Source organism: Oncorhynchus mykiss, chromosome 6 (assembly GCF_013265735.2).
Source record: "Oncorhynchus mykiss isolate Arlee chromosome 6, USDA_OmykA_1.1, whole genome shotgun sequence".
Taxonomy (NCBI): Eukaryota; Metazoa; Chordata; class Actinopteri; order Salmoniformes; family Salmonidae; genus Oncorhynchus; species Oncorhynchus mykiss.
This window is the reverse complement of record NC_048570.1, coordinates 92,522,410-92,549,313: the sequence shown is the minus strand read 5'-3', so window position 1 is coordinate 92,549,313 and position 26,904 is coordinate 92,522,410. Positions and strand designations below refer to the sequence as shown.

General features: G+C 48.3%; 1 protein-coding gene across 10 annotated transcripts in view; it reads right to left on the bottom strand.

Moving 5' to 3' along the window:
- Window positions 1–26,904, bottom strand: part of LOC110487142 (C-myc promoter-binding protein) — a 147,565-nt gene that overhangs the window by 38,400 nt on the left and 82,261 nt on the right. For 5 of the 10 annotated variants that reach the window (XM_036981547.1, XM_036981550.1, XM_036981552.1 and 2 more), the window contains 3 exons: window positions 21,211–21,237; window positions 13,903–14,036; window positions 46–178 (listed from right to left, as the gene is read on the bottom strand). In XM_036981547.1, the coding sequence (XP_036837442.1) occupies window positions 46–178; window positions 13,903–14,036; window positions 21,211–21,237 (294 nt within the window). The remainder of the gene's footprint in view (window positions 1–45; window positions 179–13,902; window positions 14,037–21,210; window positions 21,238–26,904) is intronic. The other 5 variants (XM_036981549.1, XM_036981551.1, XM_036981553.1 and 2 more) reach the window with 1 other exon arrangement.

Below are 26,904 nucleotides of genomic sequence, written 5' to 3'. Positions count from 1 at the left end.
GTGTATTGTGTGTGTGTGTGTGTGTGTGTGTGTGTGTGTGTTGACCTGTTTGGTGCGTCTGAACATGGGTGCAGGGCTAGTTGGGCAGCTCTGTCGGGCAGCCAGCCGAGAGGCAGGGGGTCGGAGGCCTTCCATGGGGTCAAACAGATCAAGACTCAACACCGGGAAACCTGCATAGCTGGGGGAGGCAGAACACACTGGGGTTAACACATAGCTGGGGGAGGCAGAACACACTGGGGTTAACACATAGCTGGGGGAGGCAGAACACACTGGGGTTAACACATAGCTGGGGGAGGCAGAACACACTGGGGTTAACACATAGCTGGGGAGGCAGAACACACTGGGGTTAACACATAGCTGGGGGAGGCAAAACACACTGGGGTTAACACATAGCTGGGGGAGGCAGAACACACTGGGGTTAACACATAGTTGGGGAGGCAGAACACACTGGGGTTAACACATAGCTGGGAGGCAGAACACACTGGGGTTAACACACTAACACATAGCTGGGGGAGGCAGAACACACTGGGGTTAACACACTAACACATAGCTGGGGGAGGCAGAACACACTGGGGTTAACACATAGCCTGGGAGGCAGAACACACTGGGGTTAACACACTAACACATAGCTGGGGGAGGCAGAACACACTGGGGTTAACACACTAACACATAGCTGGGGGAGGCAGAACACACTGGGGTTAACACACTAACACATAGCTGGGGGAGGCAGAACACACTGGGGTTAACACACTAACACATAGCTGGGGGAGGCAGAACACACTGGGGTTAACACACTAACATAGCTGGGGGAGGCAGAACACACTGGGGTTAACACACTAACACATAGCTGGGGGAGGCAGAACACACTGGGGTTAACACACTAACACATAGCTGGGGGAGGCAAAACACACTGGGGTTAACACATAGCTGGGGGAGGCAGAACACACTGGGGTTAACACACTAACACATAGCTGGGGGAGGCAGAACACACTGGGGTTAACACACTAACACATAGCTGGGGGAGGCAGAACACACTGGGGTTAACACACTAACACATAGCTGGGGGAGGCAGAACACACTGGGGTTAACACACTAACACATAGCTGGGGGAGGCAGAACACACTGGGGTTAACACACTAACATAGCTGGGGGAGGCAGAACACACTGGGGTTAACACATAGCTGGGGGAGGCAGAACACACTGGGGTTAACACACTAACACATAGCTGGGGGAGGCAGAACACACTGGGGTTAACACACTAACACATAGCTGGGGGAGGCAGAACACACTGGGGTTAACACACTAACACATAGCTGGGGGAGGCAGAACACACTGGGGTTAACACATAGCTGGGGGAGGCAGAACACACTGGGGTTAACACACTAACACATAGCTGGGGGAGGCAGAACACACTGGGGTTAACACACTAACACATAGCTGGGGGAGGCAGAACACACTGGGGTTAACACATAGCTGGGGGAGGCAGAACACACTGGGGTTAACACACTAACACATAGCTGGGGGAGGCAGAACACACTGGGGTTAACACACTAACACATAGCTGGGGGAGGCAGAACACACTGGGGTTAACACACTAACACATAGCTGGGGGAGGCAGAACACACTGGGGTTAACACATAGCCTGGGAGGCAGAACACACTGGGGTTAACACACTAACACATAGCTGGGGGAGGCAGAACACACTGGGGTTAACACACTAACACATAGCTGGGGGAGGCAGAACACACTGGGGTTAACACACTAACACATAGCTGGGGGAGGCAGAACACACTGGGGTTAACACACTAACACATAGCTGGGGGAGGCAGAACACACTGGGGTTAACACACTAACACATAGCTGGGGGAGGCAGAACACACTGGGGTTAACACACTAACATAGCTGGGGGAGGCAGAACACACTGGGGTTAACACATAGCTGGGGGAGGCAGAACACACTGGGGTTAACACACTAACACATAGCTGGGGGAGGCAGAACACACTGGGGTTAACACACTAACACATAGCTGGGGGAGGCAGAACACACTGGGGTTAACACACTAACACATAGCTGGGGGAGGCAGAACACACTGGGGTTAACACATAGCTGGGGGAGGCAGAACACACTGGGGTTAACACACTAACACATAGCTGGGGGAGGCAGAACACACTGGGGTTAACACACTAACACATAGCTGGGGGAGGCAGAACACACTGGGGGTTAACACATAGCTGGGGGAGGCAGAACACACTGGGGTTAACACACTAACACATAGCTGGGGGAGGCAGAACACACTGGGGTTAACACACTAACACATAGCTGGGGGAGGCAGAACACACTGGGGTTAACACACTAACACATAGCTGGGGGAGGCAGAACACACTGGGGTTAACACATAGCCTGGGAGGCAGAACACACTGGGGTTAACACACTAACACATAGCTGGGGGAGGCAGAACACACTGGGGTTAACACACTAACACATAGCTGGGGGAGGCAGAACACACTGGGGTTAACACACTAACACATAGCTGGGGGAGGCAGAACACACTGGGGTTAACACACTAACACATAGCTGGGGGAGGCAGAACACACTGGGGTTAACACACTAACACATAGCTGGGGGAGGCAGAACACACTGGGGTTAACACACTAACACATAGCTGGGGGAGGCAGAACACACTGGGGTTAACACACTAACACATAGCTGGGGGAGGCAGAACACACTGGGGTTAACACATAGCTGGGGGAGGCAGAACACACTGGGGTTAACACACTAACACATAGCTGGGGGAGGCAGAACACACTGGGGTTAACACACTAACACATAGCTGGGGGAGGCAGAACACACTGGGGTTAACACATAGCTGGGGGAGGCAGAACACACTGGGGTTAACACACTAACACATAGCTGGGGGAGGCAGAACACACTGGGGTTAACACACTAACACATAGCTGGGGGAGGCAGAACACACTGGGGTTAACACACTAACACATAGCTGGGGGAGGCAGAACACACTGGGGTTAACACATAGTTGGGGAGGCAGAACACACTGGGGTTAACACACTAACACATAGCTGGGGGAGGCAGAACACACTGGGGTTAACACACTAACACATAGCTGGGGGAGGCAGAACACACTGGGGTTAACACATAGCTGGGGGAGGCAGAACACACTGGGGTTAACACACTAACACATAGCTGGGGAGGCAGAACACACTGGGGTTAACACACTAACACATAGCTGGGGGAGGCAGAACACACTGGGGTTAACACACTAACACATAGCTGGGGGAGGCAGAACACACTGGGGTTAACACATAGTTGGGGGAGGCAGAACACACTGGGGTTAACACACTAACACATAGCTGGGGGAGGCAGAACACACTGGGGTTAACACACTAACACATAGCTGGGGGAGGCAGAACACACTGGGGTTAACACATAGCTGGGGGAGGCAGAACACACTGGGGTTAACACACTAACACATAGCTGGGGGAGGCAGAACACACTGGGGTTAACACACTAACACATAGCTGGGGGAGGCAGAACACACTGGGGTTAACACACTAACACATAGCTGGGGGAGGCAGAACACACTGGGGTTAACACATAGCCTGGGAGGCAGAACACACTGGGGTTAACACACTAACACATAGCTGGGGGAGGCAGAACACACTGGGGTTAACACACTAACACATAGCTGGGGGAGGCAGAACACACTGGGGTTAACACACTAACACATAGCTGGGGGAGGCAGAACACACTGGGGTTAACACACTAACACATAGCTGGGGGAGGCAGAACACACTGGGGTTAACACACTAACACATAGCTGGGGGAGGCAGAACACACTGGGGTTAACACACTAACATAGCTGGGGGAGGCAGAACACACTGGGGTTAACACACTAACACATAGCTGGGGGAGGCAGAACACACTGGGGTTAACACACTAACACATAGCTGGGGGAGGCAAAACACACTGGGGTTAACACACTAACACATAGCTGGGGGAGGCAGAACACACTGGGGTTAACACACTAACACATAGCTGGGGGAGGCAGAACACACTGGGGTTAACACATAGCCTGGGAGGCAGAACACACTGGGGTTAACACACTAACACATAGCTGGGGGAGGCAGAACACACTGGGGTTAACACACTAACACATAGCTGGGGGAGGCAGAACACACTGGGGTTAACACACTAACACATAGCTGGGGGAGGCAGAACACACTGGGGTTAACACACTAACACATAGCTGGGGGAGGCAGAACACACTGGGGTTAACACATTAACACATAGCTGGGGGAGGCAGAACACACTGGGGTTAACACACTAACATAGCTGGGGGAGGCAGAACACACTGGGGTTAACACACTAACACATAGCTGGGGGAGGCAGAACACACTGGGGTTAACACACTAACACATAGCTGGGGGAGGCAGAACACACTGGGGTTAACACACTAACACATAGCTGGGGGAGGCAGAACACACTGGGGTTAACACACTAACACATAGCTGGGGGAGGCAGAACACACTGGGGTTAACACATAGCCTGGGAGGCAGAACACACTGGGGTTAACACACTAACACATAGCTGGGGGAGGCAGAACACACTGGGGTTAACACATAGCTGGGGGAGGCAGAACACACTGGGGTTAACACACTAACACATAGCTGGGGGAGGCAGAACACACTGGGGTTAACACACTAACACATAGCTGGGGGAGGCAGAACACACTGGGGTTAACACATAGCTGGGGGAGGCAGAACACACTGGGGTTAACACACTAACACATAGCTGGGGGAGGCAGAACACACTGGGGTTAACACACTAACACATAGCTGGGGGAGGCAGAACACACTGGGGTTAACACACTAACACATAGCTGGGGGAGGCAGAACACACTGGGGTTAACACATAGCTGGGGGAGGCAGAACACACTGGGGTTAACACACTAACACATAGCTGGGGGAGGCAGAACACACTGGGGTTAACACACTAACACATAGCTGGGGGAGGCAGAACACACTGGGGTTAACACATAGCTGGGGGAGGCAGAACACACTGGGGTTAACACACTAACACATAGCTGGGGGAGGCAGAACACACTGGGGTTAACACACTAACACATAGCTGGGGGAGGTAGAACACACTGGGGTTAACACACTAACACATAGCTGGGGGAGGCAGAACACACTGGGGTTAACACATAGCCTGGGAGGCAGAACACACTGGGGTTAACACACTAACACATAGCTGGGGGAGGCAGAACACACTGGGGTTAACACATTAACACATAGCTGGGGGAGGCAGAACACACTGGGGTTAACACACTAACACATAGCTGGGGGAGGCAGAACACACTGGGGTTAACACATAGCTGGGGGAGGCAGAACACACTGGGGTTAACACACTAACACATAGCTGGGGGAGGCAGAACACACTGGGGTTAACACACTAACACATAGCTGGGGAGGCAGAACAAACTGGGGTTAACACACTAACACATAGCTGGGGGAGGCAGAACACACTGGGGTTAACACACTAACACATAGCTGGGGAGGCAGAACACACTGGGGTTAACACACTAACACATAGCTGGGGGAGGCAGAACACACTGGGGTTAACACACTAACACATAGCTGGGGGAGGCAGAACACACTGGGGTTAACACATAGCTGGGGGAGGCAGAACACACTGGGGTTAACACACTAACACATAGCTGGGGGAGGCAGAACACACTGGGGTTAACACACTAACACATAGCTGGGGGAGGCAGAACACACTGGGGTTAACACATAGCTGGGGGAGGCAGAACACACTGGGGTTAACACACTAACACATAGCTGGGGGAGGCAGAACACACTGGGGTTAACACACTAACACATAGCTGGGGGAGGCAGAACACACTGGGGTTAACACACTAACACATAGCTGGGGGAGGCAGAACACACTGGGGTTAACACATAGCCTGGGAGGCAGAACACACTGGGGTTAACACACTAACACATAGCTGGGGGAGGCAGAACACACTGGGGTTAACACATAGCTGGGGGAGGCAGAACACACTGGGGTTAACACACTAACACATAGCTGGGGGAGGCAGAACACACTGGGGTTAACACACTAACACATAGCTGGGGGAGGCAGAACACACTGGGGTTAACACACTAACACATAGCTGGGGGAGGCAGAACACACTGGGGTTAACACACTAACATAGCTGGGGGAGGCAGAACACACTGGGGTTAACACACTAACACATAGCTGGGGGAGGCAGAACACACTGGGGTTAACACACTAACACATAGCTGGGGGAGGCAAAACACACTGGGGTTAACACATAGCTGGGGGAGGCAGAACACACTGGGGTTAACACATAGTTGGGGAGGCAGAACACACTGGGGTTAACACACTAACACATAGCTGGGGGAGGCAGAACACACTGGGGTTAACACACTAACACATAGCTGGGGGAGGCAGAACACACTGGGGTTAACACATAGCTGGGGGAGGCAGAACACACTGGGGTTAACACACTAACACATAGCTGGGGAGGCAGAACACACTGGGGTTAACACACTAACACATAGCTGGGGGAGGCAGAACACACTGGGGTTAACACACTAACACATAGCTGGGGGAGGCAGAACACACTGGGGTTAACACATAGTTGGGGGAGGCAGAACACACTGGGGTTAACACACTAACACATAGCTGGGGGAGGCAGAACACACTGGGGTTAACACACTAACACATAGCTGGGGGAGGCAGAACACACTGGGGTTAACACATAGCTGGGGGAGGCAGAACACACTGGGGTTAACACACTAACACATAGCTGGGGGAGGCAGAACACACTGGGGTTAACACACTAACACATAGCTGGGGGAGGCAGAACACACTGGGGTTAACACACTAACACATAGCTGGGGGAGGCAGAACACACTGGGGTTAACACATAGCCTGGGAGGCAGAACACACTGGGGTTAACACACTAACACATAGCTGGGGGAGGCAGAACACACTGGGGTTAACACACTAACACATAGCTGGGGGAGGCAGAACACACTGGGGTTAACACACTAACACATAGCTGGGGGAGGCAGAACACACTGGGGTTAACACACTAACACATAGCTGGGGGAGGCAGAACACACTGGGGTTAACACACTAACACATAGCTGGGGGAGGCAGAACACACTGGGGTTAACACACTAACATAGCTGGGGGAGGCAGAACACACTGGGGTTAACACATAGCCTGGGAGGCAGAACACACTGGGGTTAACACACTAACACATAGCTGGGGGAGGCAGAACACACTGGGGTTAACACACTAACACATAGCTGGGGGAGGCAGAACACACTGGGGTTAACACACTAACACATAGCTGGGGGAGGCAGAACACACTGGGGTTAACACACTAACACATAGCTGGGGGAGGCAGAACACACTGGGGTTAACACATTAACACATAGCTGGGGGAGGCAGAACACACTGGGGTTAACACACTAACATAGCTGGGGGAGGCAGAACACACTGGGGTTAACACACTAACACATAGCTGGGGGAGGCAGAACACACTGGGGTTAACACACTAACACATAGCTGGGGGAGGCAGAACACACTGGGGTTAACACACTAACACATAGCTGGGGGAGGCAGAACACACTGGGGTTAACACACTAACACATAGCTGGGGGAGGCAGAACACACTGGGGTTAACACATAGCCTGGGAGGCAGAACACACTGGGGTTAACACACTAACACATAGCTGGGGGAGGCAGAACACACTGGGGTTAACACATAGCTGGGGGAGGCAGAACACACTGGGGTTAACACACTAACACATAGCTGGGGGAGGCAGAACACACTGGGGTTAACACACTAACACATAGCTGGGGGAGGCAGAACACACTGGGGTTAACACATAGCTGGGGGAGGCAGAACACACTGGGGTTAACACACTAACACATAGCTGGGGGAGGCAGAACACACTGGGGTTAACACATAGCTGGGGGAGGCAGAACACACTGGGGTTAACACACTAACACATAGCTGGGGGAGGCAGAACACACTGGGGTTAACACACTAACACATAGCTGGGGGAGGCAGAACACACTGGGGTTAACACATAGCTGGGGGAGGCAGAACACACTGGGGTTAACACACTAACACATAGCTGGGGGAGGCAGAACACACTGGGGTTAACACACTAACACATAGCTGGGGGAGGTAGAACACACTGGGGTTAACACACTAACACATAGCTGGGGGAGGCAGAACACACTGGGGTTAACACATAGCCTGGGAGGCAGAACACACTGGGGTTAACACACTAACACATAGCTGGGGGAGGCAGAACACACTGGGGTTAACACACTAACACATTGCTGGGGGAGGCAGAACACACTGGGGTTAACACACTAACACATAGCTGGGGGAGGCAGAACACACTGGGGTTAACACATAGCTGGGGGAGGCAGAACACACTGGGGTTAACACACTAACACATAGCTGGGGGAGGCAGAACACACTGGGGTTAACACACTAACACATAGCTGGGGAGGCAGAACAAACTGGGGTTAACACACTAACACATAGCTGGGGGAGGCAGAACACACTGGGGTTAACACACTAACACATAGCTGGGGAGGCAGAACACACTGGGGTTAACACACTAACACATAGCTGGGGGAGGCAGAACACACTGGGGTTAACACACTAACACATAGCTGGGGGAGGCAGAACACACTGGGGTTAACACATAGCTGGGGGAGGCAGAACACACTGGGGTTAACACACTAACACATAGCTGGGGGAGGCAGAACACACTGGGGTTAACACACTAACACATAGCTGGGGGAGGCAGAACACACTGGGGTTAACACATAGCTGGGGGAGGCAGAACACACTGGGGTTAACACACTAACACATAGCTGGGGGAGGCAGAACACACTGGGGTTAACACACTAACACATAGCTGGGGGAGGCAGAACACACTGGGGTTAACACACTAACACATAGCTGGGGGAGGCAGAACACACTGGGGTTAACACATAGCCTGGGAGGCAGAACACACTGGGGTTAACACACTAACACATAGCTGGGGGAGGCAGAACACACTGGGGTTAACACATAGCTGGGGGAGGCAGAACACACTGGGGTTAACACACTAACACATAGCTGGGGGAGGCAGAACACACTGGGGTTAACACACTAACACATAGCTGGGGGAGGCAGAACACACTGGGGTTAACACACTAACACATAGCTGGGGGAGGCAGAACACACTGGGGTTAACACACTAACATAGCTGGGGGAGGCAGAACACACTGGGGTTAACACACTAACACATAGCTGGGGGAGGCAGAACACACTGGGGTTAACACACTAACACATAGCTGGGGGAGGCAAAACACACTGGGGTTAACACATAGCTGGGGGAGGCAGAACACACTGGGGTTAACACACTAACACATAGCTGGGGGAGGCAGAACACACTGGGGTTAACACACTAACACATAGCTGGGGGAGGCAGAACACACTGGGGTTAACACACTAACACATAGCTGGGGGAGGCAGAACACACTGGGGTTAACACACTAACACATAGCTGGGGGAGGCAGAACACACTGGGGTTAACACACTAACACATAGCTGGGGGAGGCAGAACACACTGGGGTTAACACATAGCTGGGGGAGGCAGAACACACTGGGGTTAACACACTAACACATAGCTGGGGAGGCAGAACACACTGGGGTTAACACACTAACACATAGCTGGGGGAGGCAGAACACACTGGGGTTAACACACTAACACATAGCTGGGGGAGGCAGAACACACTGGGGTTAACACATAGCTGGGGGAGGCAGAACACACTGGGGTTAACACACTAACACATAGCTGGGGGAGGCAGAACACACTGGGGTTAACACACTAACACATAGCTGGGGGAGGCAGAACACACTGGGGTTAACACATAGCTGGGGGAGGCAGAACACACTGGGGTTAACACACTAACACATAGCTGGGGGAGGCAGAACACACTGGGGTTAACACACTAACACATAGCTGGGGGAGGCAGAACACACTGGGGTTAACACACTAACACATAGCTGGGGGAGGCAGAACACACTGGGGTTAACACATAGTTGGGGAGGCAGAACACACTGGGGTTAACACACTAACACATAGCTGGGGGAGGCAGAACACACTGGGGTTAACACACTAACACATAGCTGGGTGAGGCAGAACACACTGGGGTTAACACATAGCTGGGGGAGGCAGAACACACTGGGGTTAACACACTAACACATAGCTGGGGAGGCAGAACACACTGGGGTTAACACACTAACACATAGCTGGGGGAGGCAGAACACACTGGGGTTAACACACTAACACATAGCTGGGGGAGGCAGAACACACTGGGGTTAACACATAGCTGGGGGAGGCAGAACACACTGGGGTTAACACACTAACACATAGCTGGGGGAGGCAGAACACACTGGGGTTAACACACTAACACATAGCTGGGGGAGGCAGAACACACTGGGGTTAACACATAGCTGGGGGAGGCAGAACACACTGGGGTTAACACACTAACACATAGCTGGGGGAGGCAGAACACACTGGGGTTAACACACTAACACATAGCTGGGGGAGGCAGAACACACTGGGGTTAACACACTAACACATAGCTGGGGGAGGCAGAACACACTGGGGTTAACACATAGCCTGGGAGGCAGAACACACTGGGGTTAACACACTAACACATAGCTGGGGGAGGCAGAACACACTGGGGTTAACACACTAACACATAGCTGGGGGAGGCAGAACACACTGGGGTTAACACACTAACACATAGCTGGGGGAGGCAGAACACACTGGGGTTAACACACTAACACATAGCTGGGGGAGGCAGAACACACTGGGGTTAACACACTAACATAGCTGGGGGAGGCAGAACACACTGGGGTTAACACACTAACACATAGCTGGGGGAGGCAGAACACACTGGGGTTAACACACTAACACATAGCTGGGGGAGGCAAAACACACTGGGGTTAACACACTAACACATAGCTGGGGGAGGCAGAACACACTGGGGTTAACACACTAACACATAGCTGGGGGAGGCAGAACACACTGGGGTTAACACACTAACACATAGCTGGGGGAGGCAGAACACACTGGGGTTAACACATAGCCTGGGAGGCAGAACACACTGGGGTTAACACACTAACACATAGCTGGGGGAGGCAGAACACACTGGGGTTAACACACTAACACATAGCTGGGGGAGGCAGAACACACTGGGGTTAACACACTAACACATAGCTGGGGGAGGCAGAACACACTGGGGTTAACACACTAACACATAGCTGGGGGAGGCAGAACACACTGGGGTTAACACATAGCCTGGGAGGCAGAACACACTGGGGTTAACACACTAACACATAGCTGGGGGAGGCAGAACACACTGGGGTTAACACACTAACACATAGCTGGGGGAGGCAGAACACACTGTGGTTAACACACTAACACATAGCTGGGGGAGGCAGAACACACTGGGGTTAACACACTAACATAGCTGGGGGAGGCAGAACACACTGGGGTTAACACACTAACACATAGCTGGGGGAGGCAGAACACACTGGGGTTAACACACTAACACATAGCTGGGGGAGGCAGAACACACTGGGGTTAACACACTAACACATAGCTGGGGGAGGCAGAACACACTGGGGTTAACACACTAACACATAGCTGGGGGAGGCAGAACACACTGGGGTTAACACATAGCCTGGGAGGCAGAACACACTGGGGTTAACACACTAACACATAGCTGGGGGAGGCAGAACACACTGGGGTTAACACATAGCTGGGGGAGGCAGAACACACTGGGGTTAACACACTAACACATAGCTGGGGGAGGCCGAACACACTGGGGTTAACACACTAACACATAGCTGGGGGAGGCAGAACACACTGGGGTTAACACATAGCTGGGGGAGGCAGAACACACTGGGGTTAACACACTAACACATAGCTGGGGGAGGCAGAACACACTGGGGTTAACACACTAACACATAGCTGGGGGAGGCAGAACACACTGGGGTTAACACACTAACACATAGCTGGGGGAGGCAGAACACACTGGGGTTAACACATAGCTGGGGGAGGCAGAACACACTGGGGTTAACACACTAACACATAGCTGGGGGAGGCAGAACACACTGGGGTTAACACACTAACACATAGCTGGGGGAGGCAGAACACACTGGGGTTAACACATAGCTGGGGGAGGCAGAACACACTGGGGTTAACACACTAACACATAGCTGGGGGAGGCAGAACACACTGGGGTTAACACACTAACACATAGCTGGGGGAGGCAGAACACACTGGGGTTAACACACTAACACATAGCTGGGGGAGGCAGAACACACTGGGGTTAACACATAGCCTGGGAGGCAGAACACACTGGGGTTAACACACTAACACATAGCTGGGGGAGGCAGAACACACTGGGGTTAACACACTAACACATAGCTGGGGGAGGCAGAACACACTGGGGTTAACACACTAACACATAGCTGGGGGAGGCAGAACACACTGGGGTTAACACATAGCTGGGGGAGGCAGAACACACTGGGGTTAACACACTAACACATAGCTGGGGGAGGCAGAACACACTGGGGTTAACACACTAACACATAGCTGGGGAGGCAGAACACACTGGGGTTAACACACTAACACATAGCTGGGGGAGGCAGAACACACTGGGGTTAACACACTAACACATAGCTGGGGAGGCAGAACACACTGGGGTTAACACACTAACACATAGCTGGGGGAGGCAGAACACACTGGGGTTAACACACTAACACATAGCTGGGGGAGGCAGAACACACTGGGGTTAACACACTAACACATAGCTGGGGGAGGCAGAACACACTGGGGTTAACACATAGCTGGGGGAGGCAGAACACACTGGGGTTAACACACTAACACATAGCTGGGGGAGGCAGAACACACTGGGGTTAACACACTAACACATAGCTGGGGGAGGCAGAACACACTGGGGTTAACACATAGCTGGGGGAGGCAGAACACACTGGGGTTAACACACTAACACATAGCTGGGGGAGGCAGAACACACTGGGGTTAACACACTAACACATAGCTGGGGGAGGCAGAACACACTGGGGTTAACACACTAACACATAGCTGGGGGAGGCAGAACACACTGGGGTTAACACATAGCCTGGGAGGCAGAACACACTGGGGTTAACACACTAACACATAGCTGGGGGAGGCAGAACACACTAACACATAGCTGGGGGAGGCAGAACACACTGGGGTTAACACACTAACACATAGCTGGGGGAGGCAGAACACACTGGGGTTAACACACTAACATAGCTGGGGGAGGCAGAACACACTGGGGTTAACACACTAACACATAGCTGGGGGAGGCAGAACACACTGGGGTTAACACACTAACACATAGCTGGGGGAGGCAAAACACACTGGGGTTAACACATAGCTGGGGGAGGCAGAACACACTGGGGTTAACACACTAACACATAGCTGGGGGAGGCAGAACACACTGGGGTTAACACACTAACACATAGCTGGGGGAGGCAGAACACACTGGGGTTAACACACTAACACATAGCTGGGGGAGGCAGAACACACTGGGGTTAACACACTAACACATAGCTGGGGGAGGCAGAACACACTGGGGTTAACACATAGCTGGGGGAGGCAGAACACACTGGGGTTAACACACTAACACATAGCTGGGGAGGCAGAACACACTGGGGTTAACACACTAACACATACACACACACAGACACACACACAGTGGGTTCAGCACCTGTAGCAGAGTGGGTGCTCCTCTCCATCAGGCAGATGGGGTAGTTCAGGGGGTGTGATGAAGACTGTGTGCTCGCTGCGCTGTGATTCGTCAATCTCTATCAGCCTGGTCTCATCTGGCTTATCGCTGTCCACCTGAGGGGAGGGACACGAAAACCTTAATATGCTGGAAGGGAACTAGGCCTCAGGGTTGTATTAACAGCCTACCAAACAATGCAGAGTATCCACTAGTCAGTCCCTATCTTAGGAGACAGTCCTTCACTGTGTGTAGCTAGTCCCTGTCCTAGGAGACAGTCCTTCACTGTGTGTAGCTAGTCTGTCTGTCTGTCTGTCTGTCTGTCTGTCTGTCTGTCTGTCTGTCTGTCTCTCTCTCTCCCCGTCTCGCTCTCTCTCTCCCCGTCTCTCTCTCTCTCTCCCCGTCTCTCTCTCTCTCTCCCCGTCCGTCCGTCCGTCCGTCCGTCCGTCCGCCCCCCCCCCCCTCTCTCTCTCTCTCTCTCTCTCTCTCTCTCTCTGTCTCTCTCTCTCTCCGTCTCTCTCTCTCTCTCTCTCTCTCTCTCTCTCTCTCTCCCTCTCTCATAGATGGTGTACGTCAGGCTCTAAAGTTAAATGAACTGTGAGTAGATAAAACTCCACTTTGTGCTGTACACTTTCTGTCACTGAAGTGAATAGGGGTGGGTCCTCACTGCCCCCCCCCCCCCCCAAATGGGTCAGTGACTCAATTAAAGCTGTTAAAGTTAGGGTTAACTGAGTCAGTAACTCATGGGCTGTGTGGTGAAAGAGATCAATTCAAGCTGTTAAAGTTAAGGTTAACTGGGTCAGTAACTCATGGGCTGTGTGGTGAAAGAGGTCAATTCAAGCTGTTAAAGGTCAGCAGAAGAGTGAGGATGTGTTTAGTGTGGGAGCAGACGGACGAGGTGGAGATGTTAAGGTGTTATTTTGCTTCGTTAAAACATTGTTTGTCGACGCAGCGACAGTGTCTGTCTGGTCTCTTCTTCTGGGTAAAACGTCTCATTTAGTGTGGAATCTTTCCTCTATTGCTGGAAACCACTTCATTACTAAAACAATTAAAATTATAGAGGTTTTCCCATGTTGAGAAACACTTTAAAATAAACTGATTAAAGGTCTGGTTGTACAGTGTGTTACAGTCTGAGTGTTTAGTATTGTACTAGAGCAGCACTAGCCAGTGTGTTACAGTCTGTCTGAGTGTTTAGTATTGTACTAGAGCAGCACTAGCCAGTGTGTTACAGTCTGTCTGAGTGTTTAGTATTGTACTAGAGCAGCACTAGCCAGTGTGTTACAGTCTGTCTGAGTGTTTAGTATTGTACTAGAGCAGCACTAGCCAGTGTGTTACAGTCTGAGTGTTTAGTATTGTACTAGAGCAGCACTAGCCAGTGTGTTACAGTCTGAGTGTTTAGTATTGTACTAGAGCAGCACTAGCCAGTGTGTTACAGTCTGAGTGTTTAGTATTGTACTAGAGCAGCACTAGCCAGTGTGTTACAGTCTGAGTGTTTAGTATTGGACTAGAGCAGCACTAGCCAGTGTGTTACAGTCTGTCTGAGTGTTTAGTATTGTACTAGAGCAGCACTAGCCAGTGTGTTACAGTCTGAGTGTTTAGTATTGTACTAGAGCAGCACTAGCCAGTGTGTTACAGTCTGAGTGTTTAGTATTGTACTAGAGCAGCACTAGCCAGTGTGTTACAGTCTGAGTGTTTAGTATTGGACTAGAGCAGCACTAGCCAGTGTGTTACAGTCTGAGTGTTTAGTATTGGACTAGAGCAGCACTAGCCAGTGTGTTACAGTCTGAGTGTTTAGTATTGTACTAGAGCAGCACTAGCCAGTGTGTTACAGTCTGAGTGTTTAGTATTGTACTAGAGCAGCACTAGCCACTGTGTTACAGTCTGAGTGTTTAGTATTGTACTAGAGCAGCACTAGCCAGTGTGTTACAGTCTGAGTGTTTAGTATTGTACTAGAGCAGCACTAGCCAGTGTGTTACAGTCTGAGTGTTTAGTATTGTACTAGAGCAGCACTAGCCAGTGTGTTACAGTCTGAGTGTTTAGTATTGTACTAGAGCAGCACTAGCCAGTGTGTTACAGTCTGAGTGTTTAGTATTGTACTAGAGCAGCACTAGCCAGTGTGTTACAGTCTGTCTGAGTGTTTAGTATTGTACTAGAGCAGCACTAGCCAGTGTGTTACAGTCTGAGTGTTTAGTATTGGACTAGAGCAGCACTAGCCAGTGTGTTACAGTCTGAGTGTTTAGTATTGTACTAGAGCAGCACTAGCCAGTGTGTTACAGTCTGAGTGTTTAGTATTGTACTAGAGCAGCACTAGCCAGTGTGTTACAGTCTGAGTGTTTAGTATTGCACTAGAGCAGCACTAGCCAGAGAGACAGACGAGAGACAGTGATGGTGTAAAACCATGCCAGAGGCTACACTTCCTCTGTTGGAGTAGACAAGTCCAAAACAAAGACACGAATGCAAAAGCTAAAGCGCTGGACTGCAGAGAGAGGCTGTGTTTTCTCTGTTTCTGGTCGAGAACATTGAGTTCAGCTGATCTGGACATGGAGCTCTCTGAGGGAGGGAGTGTGTGTGTGTGTGTGTGTGTGTGTGTGTGTGTGTGTGTGTGTGTGTAATCCTCTCAGGGACACCATAGTGCAGTGAGGGTGTCATTGAGATAAGCCCTTCTGGTGAGTTAACCTGATATACTTAAGGATTAGGGAGAGAGGGATGGATCGAGGAAGGGAGGGAGGAGGGAGGGAGAGAAGGATGGATCGAGGAAGGGAGGGAGGAGGGAGGGAGAGAAGGATGGATCGAGGAAGGGAGGGAGGAGGGAGGGAGAGAAGGATGGATCGAGGGAGGGAGGGAGGAGGGAGGGAGGGAGAGAAGGATGGATCGAGGAAGGGCCTCCCTGCCCCCCTCCCTGCCTGCCTCCCTCCATGCCCCTCTCCCTGTCTCCCTCCATGCCCCCCTCCCTCCCTCCCTGCCCTCCTCCCTCCCCCCCTGTCTCCTCCCTCCCCACTCCCCCCTCCCTCCCTCCAGATACTGATTACTGAATGTCATGTTTCACTACATCAGATGTCCTCTCAGATCTCTCCCTCTACAACACAAACCACTGAATATACTAGACCCAGTGGACTACACACACACACACACACACACACACACACACACACACACACACACACACACACACACACACACAGTAACAGCAAATGGACCACATAATTGGATCAGGGATTCAGAACACAGACTCTCCCTGGGAGAGACAAGAAAATACGCCTTAGAAGAGTCAACTCTAAACCTCCACATCAACTGTAAACCTCCACATCAACTCTAAACCTCCACATCAACTGTAAACCTCCACATCAACTGTAAACCTCCAAACCTCCACATCAACTCTAAACCTCCACATCAACTGTAAACCTCCACATCAACTGTAAACCTCCACATCAACTGTAAACCTCCACATCAACTCTAAACCTCCACATCAACTCTAAACCTCCACATCAACTCTAAACCTCCACATCAACTCTAAACCTCCACATCAACTGTAAACCTCCACATCAACTGTAAACCTCCACATCAACTGTAAACCTCCACATCAACTCTAAACCTCCACATCAACTCTAAACCTCCACATCAACTCTAAACCTCCACATCAACTCTAAACCTCCACATCAACTGTAAACCTCCACATCAACTGTAAACCTCCACATCAACTGTAAACCTCCACATCAACTCTAAACCTCCACATCAACTCTAAACCTCCACATCAACTCTAAACCTCCACATCAACTCTAAACCTCCACATCAACTGTAAACCTCCACATCAACTGTAAACCTCCACATCAACTGTAAACCTCCACATCAACTGTAAACCTCCACATCAACTCTAAACATCCACATCAACTGTAAACCTCCACATCAACTGTAAACCTCCACATCAACTGTAAACCTCCACATCAACTCTAAACATCCACATCAACTGTAAACCTCCACATCAACTCTAAACCTCCACATCAACTCTAAGCCTCGACATCAACTGTAAACCTCCACATCAACTGTAAACCTCCACATCAACTGTAAACCTCCACATCAACTGTAAACCTCCACATCAACTCTAAACCTCCACATCAACTCTAAACCTCCACATCAACTCTAAACCTCCACATCAACTCTACACCTCCACATCAACTGTAAACCTCCACATCAACTGTAAACCTCCACATCAACTCTAAACCTCCACATCAACTCTACACCTCCACATCAACTGTAAACCTCCACATCAACTGTAAACCTCCACATCAACTGTAAACCTCCACATCAACTGTAAACCTCCACATCAACTCTAAACCTCCACATCAACTCTAAACCTCCACATCAACTGTAAACCTCCACATCAACTGTAAACCTCCACATCAACTGTAAACCTCCACATCAACTGTAAACCTCCACATCAACTGTAAACCTCCACATCAACTGTAAACCTCCACATCAACTGTAAACCTCCACATCAACTCTAAACCTCCACATCAACTCTAAACCTCCACATCAACTCTACACCTCCACATCAACTCTACACCTCCACATCAACTGTAAACCTCCACATCAACTCTACACCTCCACATCAACTGTAAACCTCCACATCAACTCTACACCTCCACATCAACTCTACACCTCCACATCAACTCTAAACCTCCACATCAACTGTAAACCTCCACATCAACTCTAAACCTCCACATCAACTCTACACCTCCACATCAACTCTACACCTCCACATCAACTCCAAACCTCCACCATCAGGCCTTTTACACATCAATGAGCTGCTAAAAAGCCCTTCTCAGCTCAAGTCATGAAAAATGCAAGGCTGAAATCATTAGAGAAAGGAAGTAGGGGTTTTCTACCACAGACACCAGTGCTGCTGCAGCAAACTGGATACAACGATCCACAACGAAAGACTTGCAGAGTAGAGAGACTCGCTGTGTTTTACTACAGAAGGGAAGGTAGCAGAGACAGAGAGGTGGACTGTCCTGTGTTTTACTACAGAAGGGAAGGTAACAGAGACAGAGAGGTGGACTGTCCTGTGTTTTACTACAGAAGGGAAGGTAGCAGAGACAGAGACAGAGAGGTGGACTGTCCTGTGTTTTACTACAGAAGGGAAGGTAACAGAGACAGAGAGGTGGACTGTCCTGTGTTTTACTACAGAAGGGAAGGTAGCAGAGACAGAGAGGTGGACTGTCCTGTGTTTTACTACAGAAGGGAAGGTAGCAGAGACAGAGACAGAGAGGTGGACTGTCCTGTGTTTTACTACAGAAGGGAAGGTAGCAGAGTAGAGAGACTCGCTGTGTTTTACTACAGAAGGGAAGGTAGCAGAGACAGAGACAGAGAGGTGGTCTGTCCTGTGTTTTACTACAGAAGGGAAGGTAGCAGAGACAGAGAGGTGGTCTGTCCTGTGTTTTACTACAGAAGGGAAGGTAGCAGAGACAGAGAGGTGGACTGTCCTGTGTTTTACTACAGAAGGGAAGGTAACAGAGACAGAGAGGTGGACTGTCCTGTACTGCGAAGCTCAACAGCAGTAGTTAATCAGCAACCTGCTCCTAGAGAGCTAGCTAGGTGGTGCTGACTTCCTCCCGTAGTTCACACTAACTGCTCCTAAGGGCTACTGACCCACATTAGGTATCATGTCTTGAAATGGAAGACTTGGGACATGCATAGCTGAGAGTGTCTAAGTGCAGAACGGAATTCATCAACATTCAGAGACTGAGGTGGTAACCTACCATGGAAAGGCTCTAGGAGACCCAATATGCACACTATCATACCCTGTAGCATGAAGCAATGTATGCACACTAGCATACCCTGTAGAATGAAGCAACAGTAGTATGGACAGAACTTAGTTGACAGTAAATCAGTTGTGTCAGAGTGGTAGAGTGTCAGGGTGGTAGATTGGTATAGTGTCAGGGTGGTAGAGTGTCAGGGTGGTAGAGTGTCAGGGTGGTACAGTGTCAGGGTGGTAGAGTGTCAGGGTGGTAGAGTGGTATAGTGTCAGGGTGGTAGAGTGTCAGGGTGGTATAGTGTCAGGGTGGTAGAGTGTCAGGGTGGTAGAGTGTCAGGGTGGTACAGTGTCAGGGTGGTACAGTGTCAGGGTGGTAGAGTGGTATAGTGTCAGGGTGGTAGAGTAGTAGAGTGTCAGGGTGGTACAATGTCAGGGTGGTACAGTGTCAGGGTGGTAGAGTGTCAGGGTGGTACAGTGTCAGGGTGGTACAGTGTCAGGGTGGTACAGTGGTATAGTGTCAGGGTGGTAGAGTGTCAGGGTGGTATAGTGTCAGGGTGGTACAGTGTCAGGGTGGTACAGTGTATCAGGGTGGTAGATTGGTACGGCGTCAGGAGGGTAGAGTGGTAGAGTGTCAGGGTGGTAGATTGGTACAATGTCAGGGTGGTAGAGTGGTATAGTGTCAGGGTGGTAGATTGGTACAATGTCAGGGTGGTAGAGTGGTAGAGTGTCAGGGTGTTAGAGTGTCAGGGTGGTAGAGTGGTACGACGTCAGGGTGGTAGAGTGTCAGGGTGGTAGATTGGTAGAGTGTCAGTATGGTATAGTGTCAGGGTGGTAGAGCGTCAGGGTGGTAGAGTGGTATAGTGTCAGGGTGGTAGAGTGCCAGGGTGGTAGAGTGCCAGGGTGGTATAGTGGTATAGTGTCAGGGTGGTAGAGTGGTACGACGACTATCATACCCTGTAGCATGAAGCAATATATTCACACTATCATACCCTGTAGAATGACGCAATATATTCACACTATCATACCCTGTAGCATGAAGCAATATATTCACACTATCATACCCTGTAGAATGACGCAATATATTCACACTATCATACCCTGTAGAATGAAGCAATATATTCACACTATCATACCCTGTAGAATGAAGCAATATATTCACACTATCATACCCTGTAGAATGAAGCAATATATTCACACTATCATACCCTGTAGAATGAAGCAATATATTCACACTATCATACCCTGTAGAATGAAGCAATATATTCACACTATCATACCCTGTAGAATGAAGCAATATATTCACACTATCATACCCTGTAGAATGAAGCAATATATTCACACTATCATACCCTGTAGAATGAAGCAATATATTCACACTATCATACCCTGTAGCATGACGCAATATATTCACACTATCATACCCTGTAGAATGAAGCAATATATTAACACTATCATACCCTGTAGAATGTCAGGGTGGTACAGTGTGAGGGTGGTAGGATGTCAGGGTGGTAGAGTGTGAGGGTGGACACAGTCACACTCACCTTGCCTCCTTTGTCTGCACTGTAGATCTGCATGCACAGGGAGGCAGAGAGGAGAGGTGGAACAAGAGAAGAGAAGAGAAGAGAGCATATTCAGTTAGATACAGTTGGAGGAGAGCAGGACTGATGGGAAATAACCAGACAGTACCATGGTTAAAGGAAATAACCAGACAGTACCATGGTTAAAGGAAATAACCAGACAGTACCGTGGTTAAAGGAAATAACCAGACAGTACCGTGGTTAAAGGAAATAACCAGACAGTACCATGGTTAAAGGAAATAACCAGACAGTACCGTGGTTAAAGGAAATAACCAGACAGCAGACAGTACCATGGTTAAAGGAAATAACCAGACAGCAGACAGCACCATGGTTAAAGGAAATAACCAGACAGTACCGTGGCTAAAGGAAATAACCAGACAGTACCATGGTTAAAGGAAATAACCAGACAGTACCATGGTTAAAGGAAATAACCAGACAGTACCATGGTTAAAGGAAATAACCAGACAGTACCGTGGTTAAAGGAAATAACCAGACAGTACCGTGGTTAAAGGAAATAACCAGACAGTACCGTGGTTAAAGGAAATAACCAGACAGTACCATGGTTAAAGGAAATAACCAGACAGTACCGTGGTTAAAGGAAATAACCAGACAGCAGACAGCACCATGGTTAAAGGAAATAACCAGACAGTACCGTGGCTAAAGGAAATAACCAGACAGTACCATGGTTAAAGGAAATAACCAGACAGTACCATGGTTAAAGGAAATAACCAGACAGTACCATGGTTAAAGGAAATAACCAGACAGTACCGTGGTTAAAGGAAATAACCAGACAGTACCGTGGTTAAAGGACATAACCAGACAGTACCGTGGTTAAAGGAAATAACCAGACAGTACCATGGTTAAAGGAAATAACCAGACAGCAGACAGTACCATGGTTAAAGGAAATAACCAGACAGTACTGTGGTTAAAGGAAATAACCAGACAGTACCGTGGTTAAAGGAAATAACCAGACAGTACCATGGTTAAAGGAAATAACCAGACAACAGACAGTACCGTGGTTAAAGGAAATAACCAGACAGTACCATGGTTAAAGGAAATAACCAGACAGTACTGTGGTTAAAGGAAATAACCAGACAGTACCATGGTTAAAGGAAATAACCAGACAGTGCCATGGTTAAAGGAAATAACCAGACAGCACCATGGTTAAAGGAAATAACCAGACAGTACCATGGTTAAAGGAAATAACCAGACAACAGACAGTACCGTGGTTAAAGGAAATAACCCGACAGTACCATGGTTAAAGGAAATAACCAGACAGTACCGTGGTTAAAGGAAATAACCAGACAGTACCGTGGTTAAAGGAAATAACCAGACAACAGACAGTACCATGGTTAAAGGAAATAACCAGACAGTACCGTGGTTAAAGGAAATAACCAGACAGTACCATGGTTAAAGGAAATAACCAGACAGTACCGTGGTTAAAGGAAATAACCAGACAGTACCGTGGTTAAAGGAAATAACCAGACAGTACCATGGTTAAAGGAAATAACCAGACAGTACTAAGGTTAAAGGAAATAACCAGACAGTACCATGGTTAAAGGAAATAACCAGACAGCAGACAGTACCATGGTTAAAGGAAATAACCAGACAGCAGACAGTACCATGGTTAAAGGAAATAACCAGACAGTACTAAGGTTAAAGGAAATAACCAGACAGTACCATGGTTAAAGGAAATAACCAGACAGTACTAAGGTTAAAGGAAATAACCAGACAGTACCATGGTTAAAGGAAATAACCAGACAGTACCGTGGTTAAAGGAAATAACCAGACAGTACCGTGGTTAAAGGAAATAACCAGACAACAGACAGTACCGTGGTTAAAGGAAATAACCAGACAGTACCATGGTTAAAGGAAATAACCAGACAGTACCGTGGTTAAAGGAAATAACCAGACAGTACCATGGTTAAAGGAAATAACCAGACAGTACCGTGGTTAAAGGAAATAACCAGACAGTACCATGGTTAAAGGAAATAACCAGACAGTCCCGTGGTTAAAGGAAATAACCAGACAGTACCGTGGTTAAAGGAAATAACCAGACAGTACCATGGTTAAAGGAAATAACCAGACAGTACTAAGGTTAAAGGAAATAACCAGACAGTACCATGGTTAAAGGAAATAACCAGACAGCAGACAGTACCGTGGTTAAAGGAAATAACCAGACAGCAGACAGTACCATGGTTAAAGGAAATAACCAGACAGCAGACATTACCGTGGTTAAAGGAAATAACCAGACAGTACCATGGTTAAAGGAAATAACCAGACAGTACCATGGTTAAAGGAAATAACCAGACAGTACAGTGGTTAAAGGAAATAACCAGACAACAGACAGTACCGTGGTTAAAGGAAATAACCAGACAGTACCATGGTTAAAGGAAATAACCAGACAGTACCATGGTTAAAGGAAATAACCAGACAGTACCGTGGTTAAAGGAAATAACCAGACAGTACCGTGGTTAAAGGAAATAACCAGACAGTACCATGGTTAAAGGAAATAACCAGACAGTACCGTGGTTAAAGGAAATAACCAGACAGCACCATGGTTAAAGGAAATAACCAGACAGTACCGTGGTTAAAGGAAATAACCAGACAGTACCGTGGTTAAAGGAAATAACCAGACAGTACCATGGTTAAAGGAAATAACCAGACAGTACTAAGGTTAAAGGAAATAACCAGACAGTACCATGGTTAAAGGAAATAACCAGACAGCAGACAGTACCATGGTTAAAGGAAATAACCAGACAGCAGACAGTACCATGGTTAAAGGAAATAACCAGACAGTACTAAGGTTAAAGGAAATAACCAGACAGTACCATGGTTAAAGGAAATAACCAGACAGTACTAAGGTTAAAGGAAATAACCAGACAGTACCATGGTTAAAGGAAATAACCAGACAGTACCGTGGTTAAAGGAAATAACCAGACAGTACCGTGGTTAAAGGAAATAACCAGACAACAGACAGTACCGTGGTTAAAGGAAATAACCAGACAGTACCATGGTTAAAGGAAATAACCAGACAGTACCGTGGTTAAAGGAAATAACCAGACAGTACCATGGTTAAAGGAAATAACCAGACAGTACCGTGGTTAAAGGAAATAACCAGACAGTACCATGGTTAAAGGAAATAACCAGACAGTCCCGTGGTTAAAGGAAATAACCAGACAGTACCGTGGTTAAAGGAAATAACCAGACAGTACCATGGTTAAAGGAAATAACCAGACAGTACTAAGGTTAAAGGAAATAACCAGACAGTACCATGGTTAAAGGAAATAACCAGACAGCAGACAGTACCGTGGTTAAAGGAAATAACCAGACAGCAGACAGTACCATGGTTAAAGGAAATAACCAGACAGCAGACATTACCGTGGTTAAAGGAAATAACCAGACAGTACCATGGTTAAAGGAAATAACCAGACAGTACCATGGTTAAAGGAAATAACCAGACAGTACAGTGGTTAAAGGAAATAACCAGACAACAGACAGTACCGTGGTTAAAGGAAATAACCAGACAGTACCATGGTTAAAGGAAATAACCAGACAGTACCATGGTTAAAGGAAATAACCAGACAGTACCGTGGTTAAAGGAAATAACCAGACAGTACCGTGGTTAAAGGAAATAACCAGACAGTACCATGGTTAAAGGAAATAACCAGACAGTACCGTGGTTAAAGGAAATAACCAGACAGCACCATGGTTAAAGGAAATAACCAGACAGTACCGTGGTTAAAGGAAATAACCAGACAGTACCGTGGTTAAAGGAAATAACCAGACAGTACCATGGTTAAAGGAAATAACCAGACAGTACTAAGGTTAAAGGAAATAACCAGACAGTACCATGGTTAAAGGAAATAACCAGACAGCAGACAGTACCATGGTTAAAGGAAATAACCAGACAGCAGACAGTACCATGGTTAAAGGAAATAACCAGACAGTACTAAGGTTAAAGGAAATAACCAGACAGTACCATGGTTAAAGGAAATAACCAGACAGTACTAAGGTTAAAGGAAATAACCAGACAGTACCATGGTTAAAGGAAATAACCAGACAGTACCGTGGTTAAAGGAAATAACCAGACAGTACCGTGGTTAAAGGAAATAACCAGACAACAGACAGTACCGTGGTTAAAGGAAATAACCAGACAGTACCATGGTTAAAGGAAATAACCAGACAGTACCGTGGTTAAAGGAAATAACCAGACAGTACCATGGTTAAAGGAAATAACCAGACAGTACCGTGGTTAAAGGAAATAACCAGACAGTACCATGGTTAAAGGAAATAACCAGACAGTCCCGTGGTTAAAGGAAATAACCAGACAGTACCGTGGTTAAAGGAAATAACCAGACAGTACCATGGTTAAAGGAAATAACCAGACAGTACTAAGGTTAAAGGAAATAACCAGACAGTACCATGGTTAAAGGAAATAACCAGACAGCAGACAGTACCGTGGTTAAAGGAAATAACCAGACAGCAGACAGTACCATGGTTAAAGGAAATAACCAGACAGCAGACATTACCGTGGTTAAAGGAAATAACCAGACAGTACCATGGTTAAAGGAAATAACCAGACAGTACCATGGTTAAAGGAAATAACCAGACAGTACAGTGGTTAAAGGAAATAACCAGACAACAGACAGTACCGTGGTTAAAGGAAATAACCAGACAGTACCATGGTTAAAGGAAATAACCAGACAGTACCATGGTTAAAGGAAATAACCAGACAGTACCGTGGTTAAAGGAAATAACCAGACAGTACCGTGGTTAAAGGAAATAACCAGACAGTACCATGGTTAAAGGAAATAACCAGACAGTACCGTGGTTAAAGGAAATAACCAGACAGCACCATGGTTAAAGGAAATAACCAGACAGTACCGTGGTTAAAGGAAATAACCAGACAGTACCGTGGTTAAAGGAAATAACCAGACAGTACCATGGTTAAAGGAAATAACCAGACAGTACTAAGGTTAAAGGAAATAACCAGACAGTACCATGGTTAAAGGAAATAACCAGACAGCAGACAGTACCATGGTTAAAGGAAATAACCAGACAGCAGACAGTACCATGGTTAAAGGAAATAACCAGACAGTACTAAGGTTAAAGGAAATAACCAGACAGTACCATGGTTAAAGGAAATAACCAGACAGTACTAAGGTTAAAGGAAATAACCAGACAGTACCATGGTTAAAGGAAATAACCAGACAGTACCGTGGTTAAAGGAAATAACCAGACAGTACCGTGGTTAAAGGAAATAACCAGACAACAGACAGTACCGTGGTTAAAGGAAATAACCAGACAGTACCATGGTTAAAGGAAATAACCAGACAGTACCGTGGTTAAAGGAAATAACCAGACAGTACCATGGTTAAAGGAAATAACCAGACAGTACCGTGGTTAAAGGAAATAACCAGACAGTACCATGGTTAAAGGAAATAACCAGACAGTCCCGTGGTTAAAGGAAATAACCAGACAGTACCGTGGTTAAAGGAAATAACCAGACAGTACCATGGTTAAAGGAAATAACCAGACAGTACTAAGGTTAAAGGAAATAACCAGACAGTACCATGGTTAAAGGAAATAACCAGACAGCAGACAGTACCGTGGTTAAAGGAAATAACCAGACAGCAGACAGTACCATGGTTAAAG